The 24,699-nt window shown below is 45.6% G+C and overlaps 1 protein-coding gene across 2 annotated transcripts in view; it reads right to left on the reverse strand.

Annotated features, from left to right (window-relative positions):
* Positions 1–17,465, reverse strand: part of ubr1 (ubiquitin protein ligase E3 component n-recognin 1) — a 171,852-nt gene extending 154,387 nt beyond the window's left edge. For both annotated transcript variants that reach the window (XR_011593045.1, XM_070878717.1), the window contains exon 1: positions 17,367–17,465. Coding sequence is in view for 1 of the 2 variants with exons in the window: in XM_070878717.1 (XP_070734818.1) it covers positions 17,367–17,450 (84 nt within the window). In the remaining variant the exon portion in view is untranslated. The remainder of the gene's footprint in view (positions 1–17,366) is intronic.
* Positions 17,466–24,699: the final 7,234 nt, after the last annotated feature.

Raw genomic sequence — 24,699 nt, forward strand, 5'->3', positions numbered from 1 at the left:
TGCAGTCAGATTCTGGTGAATTTATAATGGGGAACAAAGAAATGGCAGACCAGTTGAACAAATACTTTGGGTCTGTCTTCACGAAGGAAGACACAAATAACCTTCCGGAAGTACTAGGGGACCGAGGGTCTAGTGAGAAGAAGGAACTGAAGGACATCCTTATTAGGCAGGACATTGTGTTAGGGAAATTGATGTGATTGAAGACCGATAAATCCCCGGGGCCTGATAGTCTGCATCCCAGAGTACTTAAGGAAGTGGCCCTAGAAATAGTGGATGCATTGGTGATAATTTTCCAACGTCTATCGACTCTGGATCAGTTCCTATGAACTGGAGGGTAGTTACTGTAACACCACTTTTTTTTTTAAATGGAGGGAGAGAGAAAACTGATAATTATAGACCAGTTAGCCTGACATCAGTAAATGAGATGAAATAACAGCGCATTTGGAAAGCAGTGACAGGATCAGTCCAAGTCAGCACGGATTTATGAAAAGAAAAATCATGCTTGAGAAATCTTCTGGAATTTTTTTTGAGGATGTAACTAGTAGAGTGGACAAGGGAGAACCAGTGGATGTGGTGTATTTGGACTTTCAAAAGGCTTTTGACAAGGTCCCAGACAAGAGATTGGTGTGCAAAATTAAAGCACATGGTATTGGGGGTAATGTACTGACGTGGATAGCGAACTGGTTGGCAGACAGGAAGCAGAGAGTCGGGATAAACAGGTCCTTTTCAGAATGGCAGACAGTGACTAGTGGGGTGCCGCAGGGCTCATTGCTGGGACCCCAGCTATTTACAATATACATTAATGATTTGGATGAAGGAATTGAGTGTAATATCTACAAGTTTGCAGATGACACTAAAGTGGGTGGCGGTGTGAGCTATGAGGAGGACGCTAAGAGGCTGCAGGGTGACTTGGACAGGTTAGGTGAGTGGACAAATGCATGGCAGATGCAGTATAATATGGATAAATGTGAGGTTATCCACTTTGGGGGCAAAAACATGAAGGCAGACTATTATCTGAATGGCGGCAGATTAGGAAAAGGGGAGGTGCAATGAGACCTGGGTGTCATGGTACATCAGTCATTGAAAGTAGGCACGCAGGTACAGCAGGCAGTGAAGGCGGCAAATGGCATATTGGCCTTCATAGCTAGGGGTTTTGAGTATAGGAGCAGGGAGGTCTTACTGCAGTTGTACAGGGCTTTAGTGAGGCCTCACCTGGAATAGTGTGTTCAGTTTTGGTCTCCTAATCGGAGGAAGGACGTTCTTGCTATTGAGGGAGTGCAGCGAAGGTTCACCAGACTGATTCCCGGGATGGCAGGACTGACATATGAGGAGAGACTGGATTGACTGGGCCTTTATTCACTGGAGTTTAGAAGGATGAGAGAGGATCTCATAGAAACATACAAGATTCTGACGGGATGGCACAGGTTAGATGCGGGTAGATTGTTCCCGATGTTGGGGAAGTCCAGAACCAAGGGACACAGTCTTAGGATAAGGGGTAGGCCATTTAGGACTGAGATGAGGAGAAACTTCTTTACCCAGAGAGTTGTTAACCTGTGGAATTCCCTACCGCAGAGCGTTGTTGATGCCAGTTCATTGGATATATTCAAGAGAGAGTTAGATATGGCCCTCACGGCTAAAGGGATCAAGGGGTATGGAGAGAAAGCAGGAAAGGGGTACTGAGGTGAATGGTCAGCCATGATCTTATTGAATGGTGGTGCAGGCTCGAAGGGCCTATTCCTGCACCTATTTTCTATGTTTTGGTCACTTGTCCTACCATCTCGTGTGGCTCGGTGTGAAATTGTGTTTGATAATGCTCATGTGAAGCGCCTTGGGACGTTTCACTACTTTAAAGGCGCTATACAAGTGCAAGTTGTTGTTGTTGATTCTAAAAGGTGAGGTATGCCAACTGAGGTACCAGCACAGACTAGTTGGACCGAATGGCCTGTGTTGTGCTGTACACTCTATGTAACAGTTTTTTAAAAAAATACTACAGATGCTGGAAATCTGAAAGAAAAACAGAAAATGCTGGAAACATTCAGCAGGCAGCATGTGGAGAGACAAAGGTTGGGTTAACACTTCTGCTCGGTGACCCTGTGTCAGAGGTTCTGACAAAAGATCATCGACCTGAAAAGTTAAGAACTTAAAAGTCCAGAAGGTGTGTGGTACATCCAATGCTTGGGATGCGCAACAGTTAACTAGTACTGTAGGAATGTGTGCTTCACTTGGAAAATTCTGTACTTGGGACACCGAGCAGCCAAACACCTGAATATCTTATTTGAGCTAAGAAAGAGAAAACTGAAGTAATGCAGAAACAGAGACCGCCATGGGTCTCCAAGGACCATCTTGGAGACCAGCATTGGCACCTACTTTACATAAGAAATAGGAGCAGGAGTCGGCCATTTGGCCCTCGAGCCTGCTCCACCATTTAATAAGATCATGGCTGATCTGATCTTGGTCTCAACTCCACTTCCCTGCCTGCTCCCCATTACCCTTGACTCCCTTATTGTTCAAAAATCTGTATCTTCACTTTAAATATATTCAATGACCCAGCCTCCACAGCTCTCTGGGGCAGAGAATTCCAAAGATTCACAACGCTCAAAAGAAATTCCTCCTCATTTCTGCTTATTCTGAAACGAAGCCCCCTAGTTCTAGATTCCCCCACGAGGGGAAACATCCTCTCTGCATCTACCCTGTCAAGCCCCCTCAGAATCTTCTAAGTTTCAATAAGATCACCTCTCATTCTTCTAAACTCCAATGAATATCAGCCCAATTTGCTCAACCTTTCTTCAAGCAGCAACCCCTTCATCTCATGAAATCAACCTAGTAAGCAAGTATTATTTCTACCAAGCATTAATGTAATGGGTTTGACTAGAGCGCTAACTTTGATCCATACTGAATTGTTGACCCTATCTTAGCAGAAGTTTTGGAATAAACTAAAATGGCTTAGAGTTAAAACTAGCACTTGTTTGAGCACACAGTCTAGAAACATTTCAACACCCTCTATTATAAAGCTTTATGCTACAGCTACTAAAACTTGGTTTCTTTTGCGCTGTGACGGGAGATTCACTAAAACCCACAAGCTCAGCTATTAACATTGTAATTCAAAATGGCTCTGCAGTTATGGGCACCACCAGATTTCCCTTTCTGTATTACCAGCACTGGGGACTTTCCTTCCCCCAGCTCTAAAGCATGTTAACACCCTGCACAGCATGCACTGTACCTGCGAGCTACAAACGTTGCTACAACTTTTTTGTTGGCAAACGTTGCTATAAACAGGGAAATCATTGCCACTTTTTTCTTTATTCATTCTCGGGATGTGGGAGTCACTGGCAAAGTCGGCATTTATGGCCCTCCTCTTGAACCATTGTTGCTCTTTGATAGTGTCTTACTAGGCCACTTCAGAGGACAGTTACTGTGGGACAGGAGTTCCATACAAGCCAGACAAGACAAGGGCGGAAGGTTTCCTTCCTTGAAGGACATGAACCAGCTGGGTTTGTACGACAATCCAACAGCTTCAGTCACTTTTACTGATCCTCTACACTGGAGAGACCAAACGCAGATTGGGTGACTGCTTTGCAGAACACCTCCGTTCAGTCCGTAATTATGACCGAGTTTCCGGTCGCCTGACACTTTAATTCTCTGCTCCACTCCCACTCGGATGTTTTGGTCCTCGGCCTCACACCGTTTCGACAAAGCTAAACGCAAGCTCGAGGAACAGGACCTCACCTTTTGATTCGGTATTTTACAGCCTCCTGGACTCAACATCGAGTTCCACAATTTCAGGCCATAACTTCTGCCTTTATTTTACCACATGGCAGCAGTTAATGATTCTGCCACTCATTTACACCTCTTCTAGACTTGTAATGTGTTTCTTCACTTGTCCCATTACCATCTCCTTTTGCTTTGTACAATCATACCTTTTGTCATTTAATCACACACCTGCCCTTTTGTTCTTTCCTCTCCTGAAAGAGCTGCTGGGTTTTTAATGACAATCCAACAGCTTCATAGTCACTTTTACTGATACAGTTTGAACCTCTCTTATCTCTCACACTCGGGACCTGGCCTGTGCTGGATAAGGGATTTTGCCGGACGAGGGGTGGTCACGTTAAATTGGATGGTGCAGGTCCTGAGCAAGGAGATATCGGGGCTGGCTGGCTTGGGGCTGGAAGTGTGGCAGAGATAAAGTGTGTGTGTGTGTGTGTGTGTGTGTGCGGGGTCAGGCCAGTGATTGCGGGAGTTAGCAGCGAGCAATTACTTCAATTTGTTCATGTCGGAGGGGCCAGGAATGGTGCCGGTCGAGGGGTGGTGCTGGATAAGGGAGACCCGGATAAGGGAGGTTCAACCAGTACCAGCTTTCTAATTCCAGATTTTCTGAAGCTGAATTGAAATTCTCAAATAGCCACGGTGAGATTTGAACGCCTGTTCTCCAGATTATTAGTCCAGGTCTCTGGATCAGTCATCCACGTGGTGTGCAACGGTCACCACACATTAAAAAAATCCAAGCACATGCATCTTCCACCCTTCAAGATTTAGTACAGACCTGGAATTTTAAGTCCATCATTGAAACACCCGTGAACTTTATGACGTGGAAGTAAGTCATCATAGGCAGTCCCTCGAATCGAGGATGATGACACTCTACTCTTTAGGTTGTTCAGTTACCAAAGACACTAGACTTCGTACTCTCTTCTGGGAATCTTTCAAAATTTCCACTCAACAATTACCACTGTAGTTCACTTCCCTTTATGTAAAGAAGCTTTAGGAAAACAAACCAGGGTCAGGCAGCCTACTTAAACGGCCAAGGAACCCTTTCTTCTGACCCGCTGAGACTCTCCTCCCACAACGGCTCATTTTAATAGGCAATTTGCGCATAGCTTCACATCCTTTCCATGGTTTATTTCCACGCTACCCCTGACCTCTGACTGAGCCCCCCAGCAATCAGAAAGAAGAGTATTTACATCGCGTCAGTCTGGCCTGGATCTGAGCCCAGGTTCCCGAGGTGAACTCTCCAGCTAACAGAAATCTCAAGTTTTCACCCAAGATATCATCACTCCTCATTTTTCTTACATGCATGTGAAAAGCTCACTGTAGTACTACACAGTTGAAAACAAATTCTGTAGGGGCAGGTAGACAGAGACTGAATTTCTTTGTAACCATTTCTGCTATTCCTAAACAGGCTGCTTCTAAAGTTGCAATAAAGAACTTTTCAAAAATACTAGATTACTGCACCGTATGGTGATTCGGATCGGAGGACAAAATGTGAATTTGCGAGCAAGCATATCGAATTCCTTCTGACATCTCTCCAAAATGTTCCATTAGACCGTACAGTGCAGTGATATTTTTAAGACATCCTGTTTGTTTTGTACACATAGTTCAAAGCTTTTGGGAGGAACATAAACTGCAGCGCACAGTAAGATAAAGTGTATGGTGAAGCAGCAACGGACAGGGCCTGCTCCCTCCCTTTCTCACTAAAGAATGCAAGGAGAGGGGGGCAGGGGTGGGGGGGGGGGGGAAGCGAGAGTAAAATAAGGGGAAAAGAACATCGATTCTGTACCAGGTGAGGTGTACTTTAATTATCCAGTCATTTGCGCTTGCTAATGAGCACATGCAATTTTACTATAATTGAATCTCAAACCCAAGGAAGAAATCCCGGATGACAACTGGGCTAAAATACAAACACAATCATAATGGCAATCTTTCACCCTAAATGCAACAATTATTTAGCAATTAACATAGGAATAACGAAGATATAGAGACAATAAGTAACTCCTCTGCATAAGTAAGGCATTTGCATGTACTGCACTGAGAGACTGAGGTAAGAAAAGTTAAAATTTGATTCTATTGTCAGGTGGCATCTGGGTACAAGTGTCAGCTATGGCTCAGTGGGTAGCACACGCGCCACTGAGTCAGAAAGTTCTGGGATCAAACCCCACTCCTGAGACTTCAGCACATAATACTGAATGAGTCATCATCATCATAGGCGGTCCCTCATATCGAAGATGACTTGCTTCCATGCCAAAAAGGAATGAGTTCACAGGTGTTTCAATAAAGGACCTAATATTCCAGATCCTGAACTACACCCTGAAGGGTGGAAGATGCCTGTGTGTGGATTTATTTAACGTGGGGTGGCCGTTGCACACCAGCCACCACACGGGTTTGACAGAGCTAAGTCTTGGTCCAGTGGCAAGGATTCCCAGGATGACTCTAGACCTGCTCTGCTGCATGGACCTAGTGCGCACACATATCACAGTGTGGGCTGGCCCGTGCTGCCACTGGGCCCACGCCTCTTCTGGCCCCAAACTCACGCCTCTCCTGGGCCCCGATCGTGTTGCTCCACGATCACGTCGCTCCACGATCCCTTGCCGCTCCTGCTGTAGCTGCCCACACTCCAATCAGCGACCTGGACCTTGAAGTCTAATCCAGTCGCCCTCTTCGCTGCCGTCACCCTCCTGCACCAGCTTGTGCTGTACCTTGCAGTGGTACACTGCCACGCTGCACTTGTTTTAAGGCCCCGACTTGCCGCTGATGGTGGTCTCTCGCAGGTCGGGGCCGCCATACTGCTCCAGAGACCGCTCGCCTTTCAGGCATTGAGGGAGTGCTGTGCTGTCTTTCAGACGAGATATTAAACAGAGGCTCTATCTGTCCTCACGGGTGGATGTAAAAAATTACATGGCAGTATTGCGAGGAACATAAGAACATAAGAAATAGGAGCAGGAGTCGGCCATTTGAACCCTCGAGCCTGCTCCGCCTTTTAAGATCATGGCTGATCTGATCATGGACTCAGCTCCACTTCCCTGCCCGCTCCCCATCACCCCTTATCGCTCAAAATTCTGTCTATCTCCGCCTTAAATATATTCAATGACCCAGCCTCCATAGCTCTCTGGGGCAGAGAATTCCATAGATTTACAACCCTCAGAGAAGAAATTCCTCATCTCAGTTTTAAATGGGCGGCCCTTTATTCTGAGACTATGCCCCCTAGTTTTAGTTTCCCCTATGAGTGGAAATATCCTCTCTGCATCCACCTTGTCGAGCCGCCTCATTATCTTATTTCAATATGATCTTTCATTCTTCTGAACTCCAATGAGTATAGGCCCAACCTACTCAATCTATCTTCAGAAGTCAATCCCTTCATCTCAGGAATCAGCAAAGTGAACCTTCTCTGAACTGCCTCCTTTGCAAGTATACCCTTCCTTAAATAAGGAGATGAAAATTGTATGCAGTACTCCAGGTGTGGCCTCACCAATACCCTGTACAGTTGGAGCAGGACTTCTCTGCTTTTATACTCCATCCCCCTTGCAATAAAGGCCAGCATTCCATTTACCTTCCTGATTACTTGCTGTACCTGCATACTAACTTTTTGCGTTTCTTACACAAAGACCCCCAAGGTCCCTCTGTACTGCAGCACTTTGCAATTTTTCTCCATTTAAATTATAATTTACTTTTCTTTTTTTCTGCCAAAATGGATAACCTCACATTTTCCCACATTGTACTCCATCTGCCAAATGTTTGGCCACTCACTTAGCCTGTCTATACCCCTTTGCAGATTTTGTGTGTCCTCCTCACAATTTTCTTTCCCACCCATCTTTGTATCATCAGCAAACGTGGCTACATTACACTCGGTCCCTTCATCCAAGTCACGAATATAGATTATAAATAGTTGAGGACCCAGCACCGATCCCTGCTGCACCCCACTAGTTATTGCTTGCCAACCAGAAAATGACCCCTTTATCCCGACTCTCTGTTTTCTGTTAGTTGGCCATTCCTCTATCCATGCTAATATATTACCCCCAACCCCATGAACTTTTATCTTGTGCAGTAACCTTTTTATCGAATACCTTCTGGAAATCCAAATACACCACATCCACTGGTTCCCCCTTATCCACCCTGCTCATTGCATCCTCAAAGAACTCCAGCAAATTTGTCAAACATGATTTCCCTTTCATAAAACCATGCTGATTCTGCTTGATTGAATCATGCTTTTCCAAAAGTCCTGCTACTGCTTCCTTAATAATGGACTCCAGCATTTTCCCAACGACAGATGTTAGGCTAACTGGTCTATAGTTTCCTGCCTTTTGTCTGCCTCCTTTTTTAAATATGGGCGTTATATTTGCAGTTTTCCAATCCACTGGGACCTCCCCAGAATCCAGGCAATTTTGGTAGATTACAACCAATGCATCCATTATCTCTGCAGCCACTTCTTTTAGGACCCTAGAATGCACGCCATCAGGTCCAGGGGACTTGTCCACCTTTAGTCCCATTATTTTACCGAGTACTACTTTAGTGATAGGAACTAAATACAATCACTCCCTCCCTTTCACCCCTTGATTATCCACTATTGGGATACTTTTAGTGTCTTCTACCGTGAAGACCAATACAAAATATTTGTTCAAAGTCTCTGCCATTTCCCTGTTTCCCATTATTAATTCCTCAGTCTCATCCTCTAGGGGACCAACATTTACTTTAGCCAATCTTTTCCTTTTTATATACCTGGAGAAACACTTAACTGTTTTTATATTTTGTGCTAGTTTACTTTCATAATCTATCTTCCCTCTCATTTTTTGAGTCGTTCTTTGCTGGCTTTTAAAAATTTCCCAATGCTCTGGCCTCCCGCTAGTCTTGGTCACATTGTATGTCCTTGTTTTTAATTTGATACCATCCCTTATTTCCTTAGTTAGCCACAGATGGCTATCCCTTCTCTTACAGCCTTTCCTTTTCATTGGGATATATTTTTGTTGAGAGTTATGAAATATCTCCTTAAATGTCTGCCACTGCTCATCAACTGTCCCACACTTTAATCTATTTTCCCAGTCTACTTTAGCCAACTCTGCCTTCATACCTTTGTAGTCTCCTTTGTTTAAGCTTAGGACACTGGTTGAGAACCAACTTTCTCACCCTCCAACTGAATTTGAAATTCAACCATGTTAGTCACTCGTTCCTGGAGGATCCTTTACTAGAAGATTGTTTATTAATCCTATCTCATTACTCATTACCAGATCTAAGATAGCCTGCTCCCTGGTTGGTTCCGCAACATACTGTTCAAGGAAACTATCCCGGATACACTCTGAACTCTTCCTCAAGACTACCCTGGCCAATTTGTTTTGTCCAATCAATATGAAGGTTCAAAACGCCCATGATTATTGCTGTTCCTTTTTTACAAGCCTCCATTATTTCCTGAATTATATTCCGTCCAACAGTGTAGCTACTGTTAAGGGGCCTATAGACTATGCCCACCTGTGACTTTTTCCCCTTATTATTCCTTATCTCCACCCAAACTGATGCAACATCTTGATCCTCTGAGCCAATATCATTTCTCACGAACGCACTGATCTCATCATTTATTAACAGAGCTACCCCACCTCCCTTTCCTTTCTGTCTGTCCGAATTCTCAAATACCCCTGAATATTTAGTTCCCAATCCTGGGAACCAGGAGCAGGGGAGCAACCCCCGCCCCAGTGTTCTGACCAATATTTATTCCTCAAATGAGCATTACTAAGACTCATTATTTCATTGCCGTTTATGGGACCTTGCTGTGCGCAAATTAGCTGCCGAATTTCCATACATTCATCATCCTAGGCAGTCCCTCGAAACGAGTACGACTTGCTTCCACGTCAAAAAAGGATGAGTTCACAGGTGTTTCAATAAAGGACCTAATATTCCAGATCCTGAACTACATCCTGAAGGGTGGAAGATGCTGGTGCATGGATTTTTTTTAACGTGTGGTGGACATTGCACACCATCATTACATTGCAACAGTGACTACACTTCAAAAGTACTGTTGGCTGTGACGTGCTCGGGGATGCCCTGTGGTCATGAATGGCACCATATGGATGCAAGTCTTTCTTTTAGAACGTCATTAGCTTTTATTTGCTTGTTAGTTTAAAAACAGAAACTTTAATCACTGATGGTTTGAGATCTATTCCGTTATAGAATTAACGTATTATACTAACCCTCCACTTATCACCTTGCGTGACCTCAAAAACCATGGATATTTTAAATGCACACACGATCAGCTATTAGTAAGAATTAAGTTATAAAGCAATGTAATTTAAGCAAACATCCATCTCCGACTCTTCCATTCCTCGACTTCTCTGTCTCCATTTCTGGGGACAAGCAACCACTATAAGCCCACTGACTCCAGCAGCAACCTGGACTATGCTTCTCCCACTACACTTCCTGTAAGGACTCCATTCCACTCTCCCAGTTTCTCAGTCACATCTGTTCTGATGACACCACCTCGTGCTTCAGATATCTCTTCCTTTTTTCTCAACTGGGGATTCCCCTCTACTGTGGTTGACATGGCCCTCAACAGTGCTCGTTCCATTTCCCGAACTTCTGCTCTCACCCCTTCCCCTCCCTGAACCACGATAGGATTCCCCTTGTCCTCACCTTTAACACCACCAGCCTCTACATTCAGCCGATTGTCCTCCGCCATTTCCACCACCAAACACATCTTGCCCTCCCCTCTCAATATTCCAAAGGGACCGCTCCCTCTGCGACACCCTAGTTCACTCTTCAATCACCCCCAGCACCCCCTCCCCTTCCTGTGCAAACGCAGGAGATGCAACACCTCCCCCCTTCCCACTATCCAGGGCCCCAAACATTCCTTCCAGGTGAAACAGCGATTTACTTGTACTCCTTCGCTGCTCACGATGTGATCTCCTCTACACTGGAGAGACCAAACGCATATTGAGTGACCGTTTTGCAGAACACCTCCGTTCAGTCTGTAAGCGTGACCGAGCTTCCGGTTGCCTGCCACTTTAATTCTCCGCTACACTCCCACTCTGACCTCTCCGTCTTCGGCCTCCTACACTGTTCCACTGAAGCTCAATGTAAGCTCAAGGAATAGCACCTCATCTTTCGATTAGACACTTTCCAGCCTTCCTGACTCAACATCGAGTTCCACAATTTCAGACCAAACCCTCTGCCCATATTATTTTCCACATGGCAGCTGTTGATGATTCTGCCATTCCCGTTTACACCTCTTCCAGACTCACCTTTTGTTTCTTTACTTGTCCCATTACCATCTCCTTTTGTTTTGTACAATCAGACCTTTTGTCATTTAATCTCTCCTGCCTTCCACCATATCACAGACCTTCCCCTTTGCTCTTTCCTCCCCTCCCGCCGCCTCTGTACTTGCTTAAAACCTGTTACATCTCTAACTTTTTCCAGATCTGACGAAAGGTCACTGACCTAAAACATAACTCTGCTTCGCTCTCCACAGATGCTGCCGGACATAGAAACATAGAAAATAGGTGCAGGAGTAGACCATTCGGCCCTTCTAGCCTGCACCACCATTCAATATGATCATGGCTGATCATGCAACTTCAGTACCCCATTCCTGCTTTCTCTCCATACCACTTGATCCCTTTAGCCATAAGGACCTGGTGAGTATTTCCAGCATTTTCTGTTTTTATTTCAGATTTCCAGCTTCCGCAGTATTTTACTTTTGTAATTTAAGCTCCCACGTAATTGATTCAATTCCCTGGAAAAAACCCCTTCTGTACCAGCATGGGTTTGCCAAATACAACATTGAGCAGAAAACCTCTTTATTCACACATTTTGAGGAAGAATTGGAGACTTTTCAACAATGTTAATACATTTTAGGGGCTGCCACTGCAAGGCAATTTTTAATCACACCAGCCCCAAAAGTTCTATCAAAAGAGCTGGCACAGGCACAATGCAGTAAATAACCCCATTCTGTGCAATTCTATATTTTTAATACAGAGCAAGTTATGACCTGTAATGTAAGCTTGAAAAGGATGGTGGAAGCAGACTCAATAACATTCAAAAGGGAACTTAAAAAGGGAAAAATTTGGAGGGCCATGGGGAAAGGGCAGGGGAGTAAGACTAATTGGATAGCTCTTTCAAAGAGCTGGCACAGGCATGATGGGCCAATGACCTCCTCCTGCGCTGCGAGATTGTAAATTCAGTTTCAGGTTGACAGCCTAACCCAGTTCATCTTTGGGTTTTTATTTACATCTTCTTTTGAAATAGACCAACAGAATGATACTAGGTACCCACTGCCACCTAGACAAAAACTCCACAGGTTGCCTTGGATATCCAGTAATAGCCCGGAATTTGCAGGACGTGATGACCGTGAATTGGTAATGTTTGTGTCATTCCGCCTTTGAAACTGACTGCAACTTCGGAATCGGACACATGCTCTGGAAATCCCGACGGTGCGGTCTGTCGATGACGGCTCCAAAACTGACGGCGCTGGGCGTCACCCCCAGAGAGCAGGCCATCAGTGACATCGCGGAAATCATTGAAACGGACAAAACCTTTGGCTCATTACTGCGGAAGAGCCAAAGGTGGGCAGAGGAAACGTTACACCCTCAAAGCCTCCATGAAAAAGTGCAACATCCCCACTGACACCTGGGAGTCCCTGGTCAAAGACCGCCCTAAGTGGAGGAAGAGCATCTGGGCGGGCGCCAAGCACCTCGAGTCTCATCACCGAGAGCATGCAGAAAACAAGCGCAGGCAGCGGAAAGAGCGTGCGGCAACCCAGTCCCACCCTCCCCTTCCTTCAACAACTGTCTGTCCCACCTGTGACAGGGACTGTGGTTCCCGTATTGGACTGTTCAGCCACCTAAGGACTCATTTTAAGAGCCGAAGCAAGTCTTCCTCGATTCCGAGGGACTGCCTATGATGATGAAATTCACCACCAAAAGCGATTAGGTATAACTGGGATTTTAACAGCGTATTGACAAATGTTAAGGGCATGGAAAACTCATTTTAATTTTGTGCAGTGTGAAATTTGTCCATTTTAATAACATTTAAAATTAAGACACGTTTCCAAAAAAATGGTTAAGTTTGTCCATCTTTATTTCAGGTTTGCCTTTTCCCTATGCGTCACTATTATAAAAAGTTAGAATTTTAAGGACTTACTCAAGTCCTTGGCTGCTCTGGGAATTCTGCCTTTTAATTGGTTGCTTAGACATCACAGCAGTTCAGACATGGGAATCCCCATTAAGTTCTGTTCAATTGAATAGTGGGTTGGAAAACCCGAAGTTCTCGATAGCGGGACGGTGAGATCCTTTTGCGGAGCGTACTTGGGAGCCAACAGTGAACGCCCTTGCTTCGCTGCTGACCCCAAATTCCGGGCCAATATGTTAAAAATCCATCCAACACATGGAGAGAGAGCATGGAAGATCTAGCAGTAAGTTTTATTTTAACTAATTCCCAATGGTATCTGAGTGCCTCTTTCCTTGTGACTGTATGAATGATAAATGCAGATGTTTCTGTGATTTTATCACAATGACATCATTATTAGGACTTCATGGCTATGGTGTGGGGTCTGCCGAAAGGGGAACAGCTGAATTATTAGTCCAGGCTTCTGGATTACTACTTCAGTAACAATCACTACACTACTGTAGCCCGTTCAAAGTTGGAGGGGGAGAAAAAAAAACAATTCTATCTTCTTGCTCATTATCTGTAGGTTTTTCTTTTGGAAGGTTAAGGAAGCTGGATGGCTTTGCCGGCCGACGCGGACATAATGGGCCAAAATGGCCTCCTTCCACGCTGTAAATTTCTATGATTAAATGGGTGGTCAGAGTCATGCTAGATCATAATGTATGTGGATTTTGGAAGGAAAGCACTCGACTAGTTAGCTTGTTTCATTCTGTATTTTGTGATGAGGTAAACAATGATCGACCACTCTGATATATGTCACCATCATCTTCCTCTCCTCGAGGCGCACGTGATTAATCTGCTTATTTTGGAAATGCACGATCATTCAAAGACAATGTTTGCATGGATTGTAGATGGAAAATAATTTGCTAACTCGCGCAAACCCAGTGATGAACATGCATTCAGTGTTGTCACCAGTTCTATTTAGCTTGCAGATCACAATATAATCTACTCCTGATAATTCAAAGTACTCTTGTGAAAGACAACCTTGAACAGCTCAGCGAATGTCACCCGAACCCCGATTCAAGCAATGTCCTTAAAAGCAAATGCCACTGTGTTGCTCTTGGGTCAAGTCCATGGGAGGAGGAGGGATTTTTGTGACAACAGAAGACTCTTCATCAAGCCATACAATGTGAACGGAGGCATTATACCACATGGTTGTAACTAAGTGGTAGCTGGTTTCAGTTAACTGCATATTACAGAAGATTAGCATACTGTGAAGATATAATTTGACAGTTCTGCTAGCTATTCTCAACCCCTCTCCATCCAAAGATCTCATTCACAGACAGTTCACAAAACCATTGCCTTGCACTGCTGCTAAATCAGATAAGAATTCCCAAGAGCTTTTACTGGTTAACATTGATTTTGTCTTGAATTGTTTTCTAAAGGATTTGCATCTAATTGATGCATATTCCTGACATTTTGGGGTTTTTCTAGTCCATTGGACAGAACGCTAGCAAAAAAGTTTTGAATTGTGGGTGACCGAAAGTGTTTTGTCACAAAAATTGTAAGAGATTTTACATGAGATCATTTTTAAAGAGTATAGAAAAGGCTGTTTTTTAAAAAAAAAAGCCTGGTTGTACCTAATACTTAAACACACCTTCCAGAGTGGGACTAAGCCATGCACACCAATAAAGTCCCACAATCAGTTCCCAGTAAGGGCTGAATTAACTGACCCCAAGCAACATGGTGATAGAGGCATAACTGTGTGGTAGGATGAGGGAGAAGCAAAATTTGTGCAGGATTTGTGCATTCCTTCAGGGGCAGAAAATTAAATCAATAACAGAAAGAGGCACACATAAACCCGATAGCAAGAGAGATGAAAATAGTCAGTGAATCTCAAAACGGATGACGTCAGCAAATAGTTATATCGCGTCTATAATATAGATAAACATCCCAAGTAATTACAAAAGGTACAAGGGTAAAATAAAATGGCCCAAGGGCACAGAGGTTTAAGAGGATGACTAAAAAGCTTGGACAAAAAGTTGGCTTTTAAGGAAGTTCTTGGAGGGAGACAAGAACATAAGAGCAGGAGTAGGCCATATGACCCTTCGAGCCTGCTCTGCCATTCAATAAGATCACAGCTAATCATCGATCTCAACTCCACTTTCCTGCCCGATCTCCATATCCCTAGATCCCCTTACATCCCAAAATCTATCTCAGCCTTGAATATATTCAGAGACTCAGCATCCACAGCCCTCTGGGGCAGAGAATTCCAAAGATTCACAACCCTCTGAGTGAAGAAATTCTTCCTCAACCCTGTCTTAAATGGCCGACCCCTTATCCTGAGACTGTGCCCCCCCCTTGTTCTAGACACTTCAGCCAGGGGAAACAACCTCTCAGATGGAGAGGCAGAGGGGTTAAGTGAGAGAATTACAGAGAGTGAGCGTGGTTGAAAGCATGGGTGCCAACGTGGGTGCAAAGGGAAAGAAAAGATAAGAGGATCTACACAGGGTGACTGAACCAGCCTTTCTTCATAGCTTCTGTGTTCTTGAGCATCACCAACTAAATGCTGCCCACATTTCCTTTGGTGAATTTGTGCACCGGTGAATTCACAGCACAGGAACAGATCACCCCACTCTAGCTGGATTTTAAGTAACAATTTTAAGTCATAAATTGCAGTACAAAGATAAAACAGATGAACTTAATATATAAACAACTCAACAACAAAAACTTGCATTTACACCGTGCCTTTAACATTGTAAAACATCCCAAGGTGCTTTACAGGAGCATTAACAAAACTTGGCACCGAGCTGCATAAGGAGGTATTAGGGCAGGTTGGTCAGAGATAGGTTTTAAGGAGCTTCTTAATGGAGATGGGGTAGAGGGGTTTAAGGAGGAAATTCCTGAGCTTACAGCTAACATTTGGGATGAGATGTCAATTTCACTGAATAAAGCATAGCTAGTTCAGTTTACACAAATGCAACCACTTAAACATGAGCCATTTCACTGAAAAAAAATAGATAATAAATAGATCCTAAATTTCAGCAATAATTTTGAAGGGTTTCCTTGTGATTTGAAAAGGAGAGAATCTGCTGGACCACTTCCTTTCAAAACATCTGGCAATCCTCAACATAAAAGTGAAGAAAATGGTATGTATATTAGCTTAAACTTCAAGAATATTTATGTATGTTTCAGTAATTTAAAAAAATGACACACATACACGGACTGGAGAGAGAGACACACAGACAGAGAGAGACAGACACACAGAGACAGAGAGAGAGAGACACAGACAGAGAGAGAGACACAGACGAGAGACAGACAGAGAGAGACACACAGACAGAGAGAGACACAGACAGAGAGAGACACACAGACAGAGAGAGACACACAGACAGAGAGAGACAGACAGAGAGAGACACACAGACAGAGAGAGAGAGAGAGAGACAGACAGACACTCACGGATCGAGAGAGAGAGACAGACAGATCGAGAGAAGCACACACAGAGAGAGACACGGACCGACAGAGAGAGAGAGAGACACACACACAGTGACGGAGAGAGACACACACTCACGGATCGAGAGAGAGAGAGACAGACAGATCGAGAGAAGCACACACAGAGACACGGACCGACAGAGAGAGAGAGACACAGACAGAGAGAGAGACACGGACCGACAGAGAGAGAGAGAGAGAGAGACACACACACAGTGACGGAGAGAGAGACACACACTCACGGATCGAGAGAGAGAGAGACAGACAGATCGAGAGAAGCACACACAGAGACACGGACCGACAGAGAGAGAGAGACACAGACAGAGAGAGAGACACGGACCGACAGAGAGAGAGAGAGAGAGAGACACACACACAGTGACGGAGAGAGAGACACACACTCACGGATCGAGAGAGAGACAGACAGATCGAGAGAAGCACACACAGAGAGAGACACGGACCGACAGAGAGAGAGAGAGACACACACACAGTGACGGAGAGAGAGACACACACTCACGGATCGAGAGAGAGAGAGACAGACAGATCGAGAGAAGCACACACAGAGACACGGACCGACAGAGAGAGAGAGAGACACACACAGTGACGGAGAGAGAGACACACAGACAGAGAGAGAGAGAGAGAGACAGACAGATCGAGAGAAGCACACACAGAGAGAGACACGGACCGACAGAGAGAGAGACACGGTCACACACAGTGACGGAGGAGCCGGTCAAACGGCTCGGGATCATTCTGGGCTTCAGTTGATAAACAACCCGCTCAGGCGAACAATGAGACACTCCTGGCCTAAAACACACAAAAGCGGCAGAAAGAAAGATTGCTCGCTCCCTCGCCACCATTCAACACTCGGGCGGCCTTCGTGGCGTTAGCGGGGGCTGCGAGGGGAGGGAGGGAGGGAGGGGGCGGGTGGCCAGGCCGCAAGCCCCGAGCCATGGACGGGGGAGGAGGCCTGGGCCCGGGGACTGACTGACGGAAGGACACCCCTCCCCAGCGGCTGCCGCTCCCCCCTCACTCACCCTGACCACCTGCTCGGGCTCCGGGCTGCCCCCGGTCACCGGCTCTCCCCCAACACCCGGCTCCACCGCCTCCCCGTCCGCCATCTTGAGTTAAGATTAACCCTGTGTGCGCCGGCCTAACCCGCCCGCCTGCCGGCAGCTTTACCACACTTTTCCAGCACAGGCTGCCGCCACTTTACGGCAGTTTGCCCACAGTGAACGGGAGGGCGGGAAGCGGGAGGAGGATGGACAGCAACGGGGAGAAACTCAACACACATCATCATCCTCCTCATAGGCAGTCCCTCGGGATCCAGGAAGACTTGCTTCCACTCTTAAAATGAGTCCTTAGGTGGCTGAACAGTCCAATATGAGAACCATAGTCCCTGTCACAGATGGGACAGATAGTCGTTGAGGGAAGGGGAGGGTGGGACTGGTTTGCCGCACACTCCTTCCGCTGCCTGCACTTGGTTTCTGCATGCTCTCGGCGACGAGTCTCGAGGTGTTCTGTGATATGTCCTTACTATACAGTATAAATGCACACGAGGCCCATGGTTGAGAGAAGGTCAGTCTGTGGCCTGTCCTTTATTCCTTCGCACTCAAGTGATGAAGGTGGGTGGAGCTTCCCCTTTTATACCTGAAGGTCCAGGTTAGGAGTGTCTCCCACCTAGTGGTCATTGTTCTCACAGTGTACAATTTCGGTCAGATTATACATGGGTTACAATGCTGGTTGAATACATGACATCACCTTCCCCCCAAAGTCTTATTGGGATCACAGGTTGAGTCTCTCTGGTGGTTTACGCTCCCTTGTAGAGCGCCTGAGTTGGGGCTCCGGTTGTTGGGCGCTGGCCTGAGTCTCTGTTGTTTGCGGTGCCTCAGGCCTATCCAGACTGCCCACAGTGATTGGGCTCTCCTCCCTTTGGTTCCGGTGTTCGGTCACCTGTGGTGGAGTGAACTCTACATCGTGTTCTTCCTCTGCTTCTTCTATGGGGTTGCTGAACCTCCTTTTTGTTTGATCCACGCGTCTGCGGCAGATTTGTCCATTGGTAAGTTTAACTACTGTATATGGTCCACGTCTCTGAGCCATACAGAAGGGCGGGTATTACTACAGCCCTGTAGACCATGAGTTTAGTGGCAGATTTGAGGTCCAGATCTTCGAACACTTTTCCTCAGGCGTCCGAAGGCTGCGCTGGCACACTGGAGGCAGTGTTGAATCTCGTCGTCGATGTCTGCCCTTGCTGATAATAGGCTCCCGACGTATGGAAAGTGATTCACGTTGTCCAAGTCTGCGCCGTGGATCTTGATGACTGGGAGGTAGTCAACACAAACATGTTGATGGTGAGACATGATTACACAGTTGTCCATTTTATTTGAGCAAGAATTTGTAAACAGGTGCTTGCTTTATTATTTCGATCTTACAAAGACCTTTGACACTGTCAACCGCGAGGGTCTATGGAGCGTCCTCCTCCGTTTCGGATGCCCACAAAAGTTCGTCAACATGCTCCACCGCTGCTCCACGACGACATGCAGGCCGCGATCCTTACCAACGGATCCATTACAGATCCAATTCATGTCCGGACCGGGATCAAAAAGGGCTGCATCATCGCTCCAATCCTCTTCTCAATCTTCCTCGCTGCAATGCTCCACCTCACAGTCAACAAGCTCCCCGCTGGAATGGAACTAAACTACAGAACCAGTGGGAACCTGTTCAACTTTTGCCGTCTCCAGGCTAGGTCCAAGATCACCCCAACCTCTGTCATCGAGCTACAGTACGCGGACGACGCCTGCATCTGCGCACATATAGAGGCTGAACTCCAGCACATAGTCGACGTATTTACTGAGGCGTATGAAAGCATAGGCCTTACGCTAAACATCCATAAGGCAAAGGTCCTCCACCAGCCTGTCCTCGCCGCACAGCACTGCCCCCCGCACCGTGGATTCATCAAAATCCACAGTGCGGCCTTGGACCATTTCCCATACCTCGGGAGCCTCTTATCAACAAGAGTAGACATTGACGACGAGATTCAACACCACCTCCAGTGCGCCAGTGCAGCCTTTGGCCGCTTGAGGAAAAGAGTGTTCGAAGACCAGACCCTCAAATCTGCCACCAAGCTCATGGTCCACAGGGCTGCAGTAATACCCGCCCTCCTATGTGGTTCAGAGACATGGACCATGTACAGTAGATACTTCAAGTCGCTAGAGAAATACCACCAAAGATGTCTCCGCAAGATCCTACAAATCCCCTGGGAGGACAGACGCACCATGAAAGGTGATCTTATCAAAACATATAAGATTATGAGGAGGCTTGACAAGGTGGATGCAGAGAGGATGTTTCCACTGATTGGGGAGACTAGAATAAGGGGCCGCGCATTTAAAACAGATGAGGAGAAATTTCTTCTCTCAGAAGGTTGTAAATCTGTGGAATTCACTGCCTCAGAGAGCTGTGGAAGCTGGAATATTGAATAAATTTAAGACAGAAATAGACAGTTTCTTAAACGATAAAGGGTTATGGGTAGCGGGCGAGGAAGTAGAGCTGAGTCCATGATCAGATCAGCCATGATCTTATTGAATGGCGGAGCAGGCTCGAGAGAATATGGCCTACTTCTGTTCCTATTTCTTATGTTCTTATGTTAACATTAGCGTCCTCAACCAGGCCAACATCCCCAGCATTGAAGCACTGGCCACACTTGATCAGCTCCGCTGGGCAGGCCACATTGTCCGCAAGCCAGACACGAGACTCCCAAAGCAAGCGCTCTACTCGGAACTCCTACACGACAAACGAGCCAAAGGTGGGCTGCGGAAACGTTACAAGGACACCCTCAAAGCCTCCCTGATAAAGTGCAACATCCCCAGACACCTGGGAGTCCCTGGCCAAAGACCACTCTAAATGAAGGAAGAGCATCGGGAGGGCGCTGAGCGACTCGAGTCTCATCGCCAACAGCATGCAGAAATCAAGCGCAGGCAGCGGAAGAAGCATGCGGAAAATCTGTCCCTCAACGACTATCTGTTCCACCTGTGACAGGGACTGTGGTTCTCGTATTGGACTGTTCAGCCACCTAAGGACTCATTTTAAGAGTGGAAGCAAGTCTTCCTCGATTCCGAGGGACTGCCTATGATGATGATGATTATTTTTTTAAGAGGGACATGTTGAGAAATTTAACAAGAACAACTTAAACCTTAATGCCAACCCCACCTTCTCATAAATCAAGAGACAAACTCTTAAAAATCAAGCGATTGAGCATAAAAATCATGTTGCTATTTTTTTCAAATATAAACCAATATAAATGACAGTTGATTTATAAGCCTCATTAGTGGTTTATTTAATCTGTAACACAGCGCTTTACAAAAACTATATTACTGCATCTGAAGATGCTTTACAGAAACTTTTTACCATCCTACCTGTTATCACCACGTTGCTATGCATCTCAACAACAACAACAACTTGCAATTTATATAGTGCCTTTAACATAGTGAAACATCCCAAGGTGCTTCACAGAAGATTAAAAATTTGACTCCGAGCCACAAAAGGAGACCAAAAGCTTGGTCAACGAGGTATGTTTTAAGGAGCTTCTTGAAGGAGGAAAGAAAGGCGGAGAGGATTAGGGAGGGAGTTCCAGAGCTTGGGGCTGAGGCAACGCAAGGCACAGCCACCAATAGTTGAGCGATTATAATCAGGGATACTCAAGAGGGCAGAATTAGAGGAGCGCAGACACCTCAGGGGGTTGTGGGGCTGGAGGAGATTACAAAGATAGGGAGGGGCGAGGGGCCATGGAGGGATTTGAAAATAAGGATGAGAATTTCAAAATTGAAGTATTGTTTAACCGGAAGCCAATGTAGGTCGGCGAGCACAGGGTGATGGGTGAGCAGGATTTGGTGCGAGTTGGGACACGGAGAGCCGAGTTTTGGATCACCTCCAATGTACATAGGGCAGAATGTGGGAGGCCAGCCAGGAGTGCATTGGAATAGTCAAGTCTAGAGGTAACAAAGGATGAGGGCTGCAGCAGTGGATGAGCTGATGCGATGGCGGAGACAGGCAATGTTATGGAGGTGGAAGTAGGCGGTCTTAGTTATGCTGTGGATATGTGGTCGAAAGCTCATTTCAGGGTCAAATATGACACCAAGGTTGCGAACAGTACGGTTCAGCCTCAGACAGGAGTTGGGGAGATGGATGGAGTCAGTGGCTAGGGAATGGAGTTTGTGGGAATAGCTTCGGTCTTCCCAATATTCAATCGCAGAAAATTTCTGCTCATCCAGAACTGGATGTTGGACAAGCAGTCTGACAATTTAGAGACCGTGGAGGGGTTGAGAGAAGTGGCGGTGAGGTAGAGCTGGGTGCCATCAGCTGTGTTTCTGGATGATGTCGCCAAGGGGCAACATGTAGATGAGAAATAGGAGGGGGCCAAGGATAGATCCTTGTACAGGGTTTTCTCTTCACATATCTAAAGAAGCTTTTGCAGTCAGTTTTTATGTTTCCTGCAAGCTTACTCTCATACTCTATTTTCCCTCTCCTAATTAAATCCTTAGTCCTCCTCTGCTGAATCTCTAAATTTCTCCCAGTCCTCAGATTTGCTGCTTTTTCTGGCCAATTTATATGCCTTTTCCTTGGATTTTACACTTTCCCTAATTTCACTTGTTAGCCACGGTTGAGCCACCTTCCCTTTTTTATTCTTACGGCACACAGGGATGTACAATTATTGTAGTTCATCCATGTGATATTTAAATGCCTGCCATTGCCTATCCACCGTCAAACCTTTAAGTATCATTCTCCAGTCTATCCTAGCCAATTCACATTTCATACCGTCGAAGCTTCTTTAAGTTCAGGACCCTCGTCTCTGAATTAACTGTGTCACTCGCCATCTTAATGAAGAATTCTACCATATTATGGTCACTCTTCCCCAAGGGACCCCACAAGACCAGATTGCTAATTAATCGTTTCTCGTTACACAAGATCCAGTCTAGGATGGCCAGCTCTCTAGTTGGTTCCTCGACATATTGGTCTAGAAAACCATCCCTTATACACTCCAGGAAATCCTCCTCCACCGCATTGCTACCAGTTTGGTTAGCCCAATCAATATGCAGATTAAAGTCACCCATGATAACTGCTGTACCCTTATTGCACACGTCCCTAATTTCCTGTTTAATGCCATCCCCAACCTCACTACTACAGTTTGGTGGTCTGTACACAACTCCCACTGTTTTCTGCCCTTTGGTGTTTCACAGCTCTACCCATATAGATTCCACATCATCCACGCTAATTCCTTCCCTATTATTGCGTTAATCTCCTCTTTAACCAATAACGCTACCCCACCTTCTTTTCCTTCCTGTCTGTCCTTCCTGAATATTGAATACCCCTGGATGTTGAGTTCCCAGCCTTGGTTACCTTGGAGCCATGTCTCCGTAATCCCAATTACATCATATCCGTTAACAGCTATCTGCGCAGTCAATTCATCCATTTTATTACGAATGCTCCTCGCATTGAGACTCAGAGCCTTCAGGCTTGTTTTTTTAACACTCTTTGTCCTTTTAGAATTATGTTGTAATGTAGCCCTTTTTGATTTTTGCCCTTGATTTCTCTGCCCTCCACTCTTGCTTTGCTCCTTCCTACCTTTTGCTTCTGCCCCCTTTTTACTTCCCTCTGCCTCCCTGCATAGATGCCCATTCCCCTGCCTTTTTAGTTTAAACCCTGCCCAACAGCACCAGCAAACACTCCCCCTAGGACATTGGTTCCGGTCCTGCCCAGGTGCAGACCGTCCGGTTTGTACTGGTCCCATCTCCCCCAGAACCGGATCCAATGTCCCAGGAATTTGAGTCCCTCACTCTTGCACCATTCCTCAAGCCAAGTATTCATCTTAACTATCCTGCTATTTCTACTCTGACTAGCACATGGCACTGGTAACAATCCTGAGATTACTACCTTTGAGGTCCTACATTTTAATTTAACTCCTAGCTCCCTAAATTCAGCTTGTAGGACCTCATCCCACTTTTTACCTATATTGTTGGTACCTATATGCACCACGACAACTGGCTGTTCCCCCTCCCTCTCCAGAATGCCCTGCAGCCGCTCCGAGACATCCTTGACCCTTTCACCAGGGAGGAAACATAGAAACATAGAAAATAGGTGCAGGAGTAAGCCATTCAGCCCTTCGAGCCTGCACCGCAATTCAATGAGTTCATGGCTGGAGTCTCGTTTGCAGCCGCAGAAATGCCTATCTATTCCCCTTACAATAGAATGTGCCTCAATGCAAGGAGTATTCGTAATAAGGTGGACCAATTAACTGCGCAGATAGCAGTTAACGGATATGGTGTAATTGGCATCACGGAGACATGGCTCCAGGGTGACCAAGGCTGGGAACTCAACATTCAGCGATATTCAACATTCAGGAAGGACAGACAGAAAGGAAAAGGAGGTGGGGTGGCGTTGCTGGTTAAAGAGGAAATTAATGCAATAATAAAGAAGGACATTAGCTTGGATGATGTGGAATCGGTATGGGTGGAGCTACGGAATACCAAAGGGCAGAAAACACTAGTGGGAGTTGTGTACAGACCACCAAACAGTAGTAGTGAGGTTGGGGACAGCATCAAACAAGAAATTAGGGATGAGTGCAATAAAGGTACAGCAGTTATCATGGGCGATTTTAATTTAAAATCTATTGATTGGGCCAACCAAACTGGTAGCAATGCAGTGGAGGAGTATTTCCTGGAGTGTATTAGGGATGGTTTCCTAGACCAATATGTCGAGGAACCAACTAGAGGGCTAGCCATCCTAGACTGGGTGATGTGTAATGAGAAAAGTCTCATTAACAATCTTGTTGTGCGAGGCCCCTTGGGGAAGAGTGACCATAATATGGTAGAATTCTTTATTCAGATAGAGAGTGACACAGTTAATTCAGAGACTAGGGTCCTGAACTTAAAGAAAGGTAACTTCGATGGTATGAGACGTCAATTGGCTAGAATAGACTGGCGACTGATACTTAAAGGGTTGACGGTGGATCGGCAAAGGCAAACATTTAAAGATCACATGGATGAACTTCAACAATTGCATAGCCCTGTCTGGAGTAAAAATAGAACGGCGAAGATGGCGCAACCGTGGAATTAAGGATAGTGTTAAATCCAAGGAAGAGGCATATAAATTGGCCAGAAAAAGCAGCAAACCTGAGGACTGGGAGAATTTTGTAATACAGCAGAGGAGGACAAAGGGTTTAATTAGGAGGGGGAAAATAGAGTATGAGAGGAAGATTGATGGCAACATAAAAACTGACTGCAAAAGCTTCGATAGATATCTGAAGAGAAAAAGATTAGTGAAACAAACGTAGGTCCCTTGAAGTCAGTTCAGGTGAATTTATAATGGGGAACAAAG

This window comes from Pristiophorus japonicus, chromosome 4, assembly GCF_044704955.1.
Source record: "Pristiophorus japonicus isolate sPriJap1 chromosome 4, sPriJap1.hap1, whole genome shotgun sequence".
NCBI classification, from domain to species: Eukaryota; Metazoa; Chordata; class Chondrichthyes; family Pristiophoridae; genus Pristiophorus; species Pristiophorus japonicus.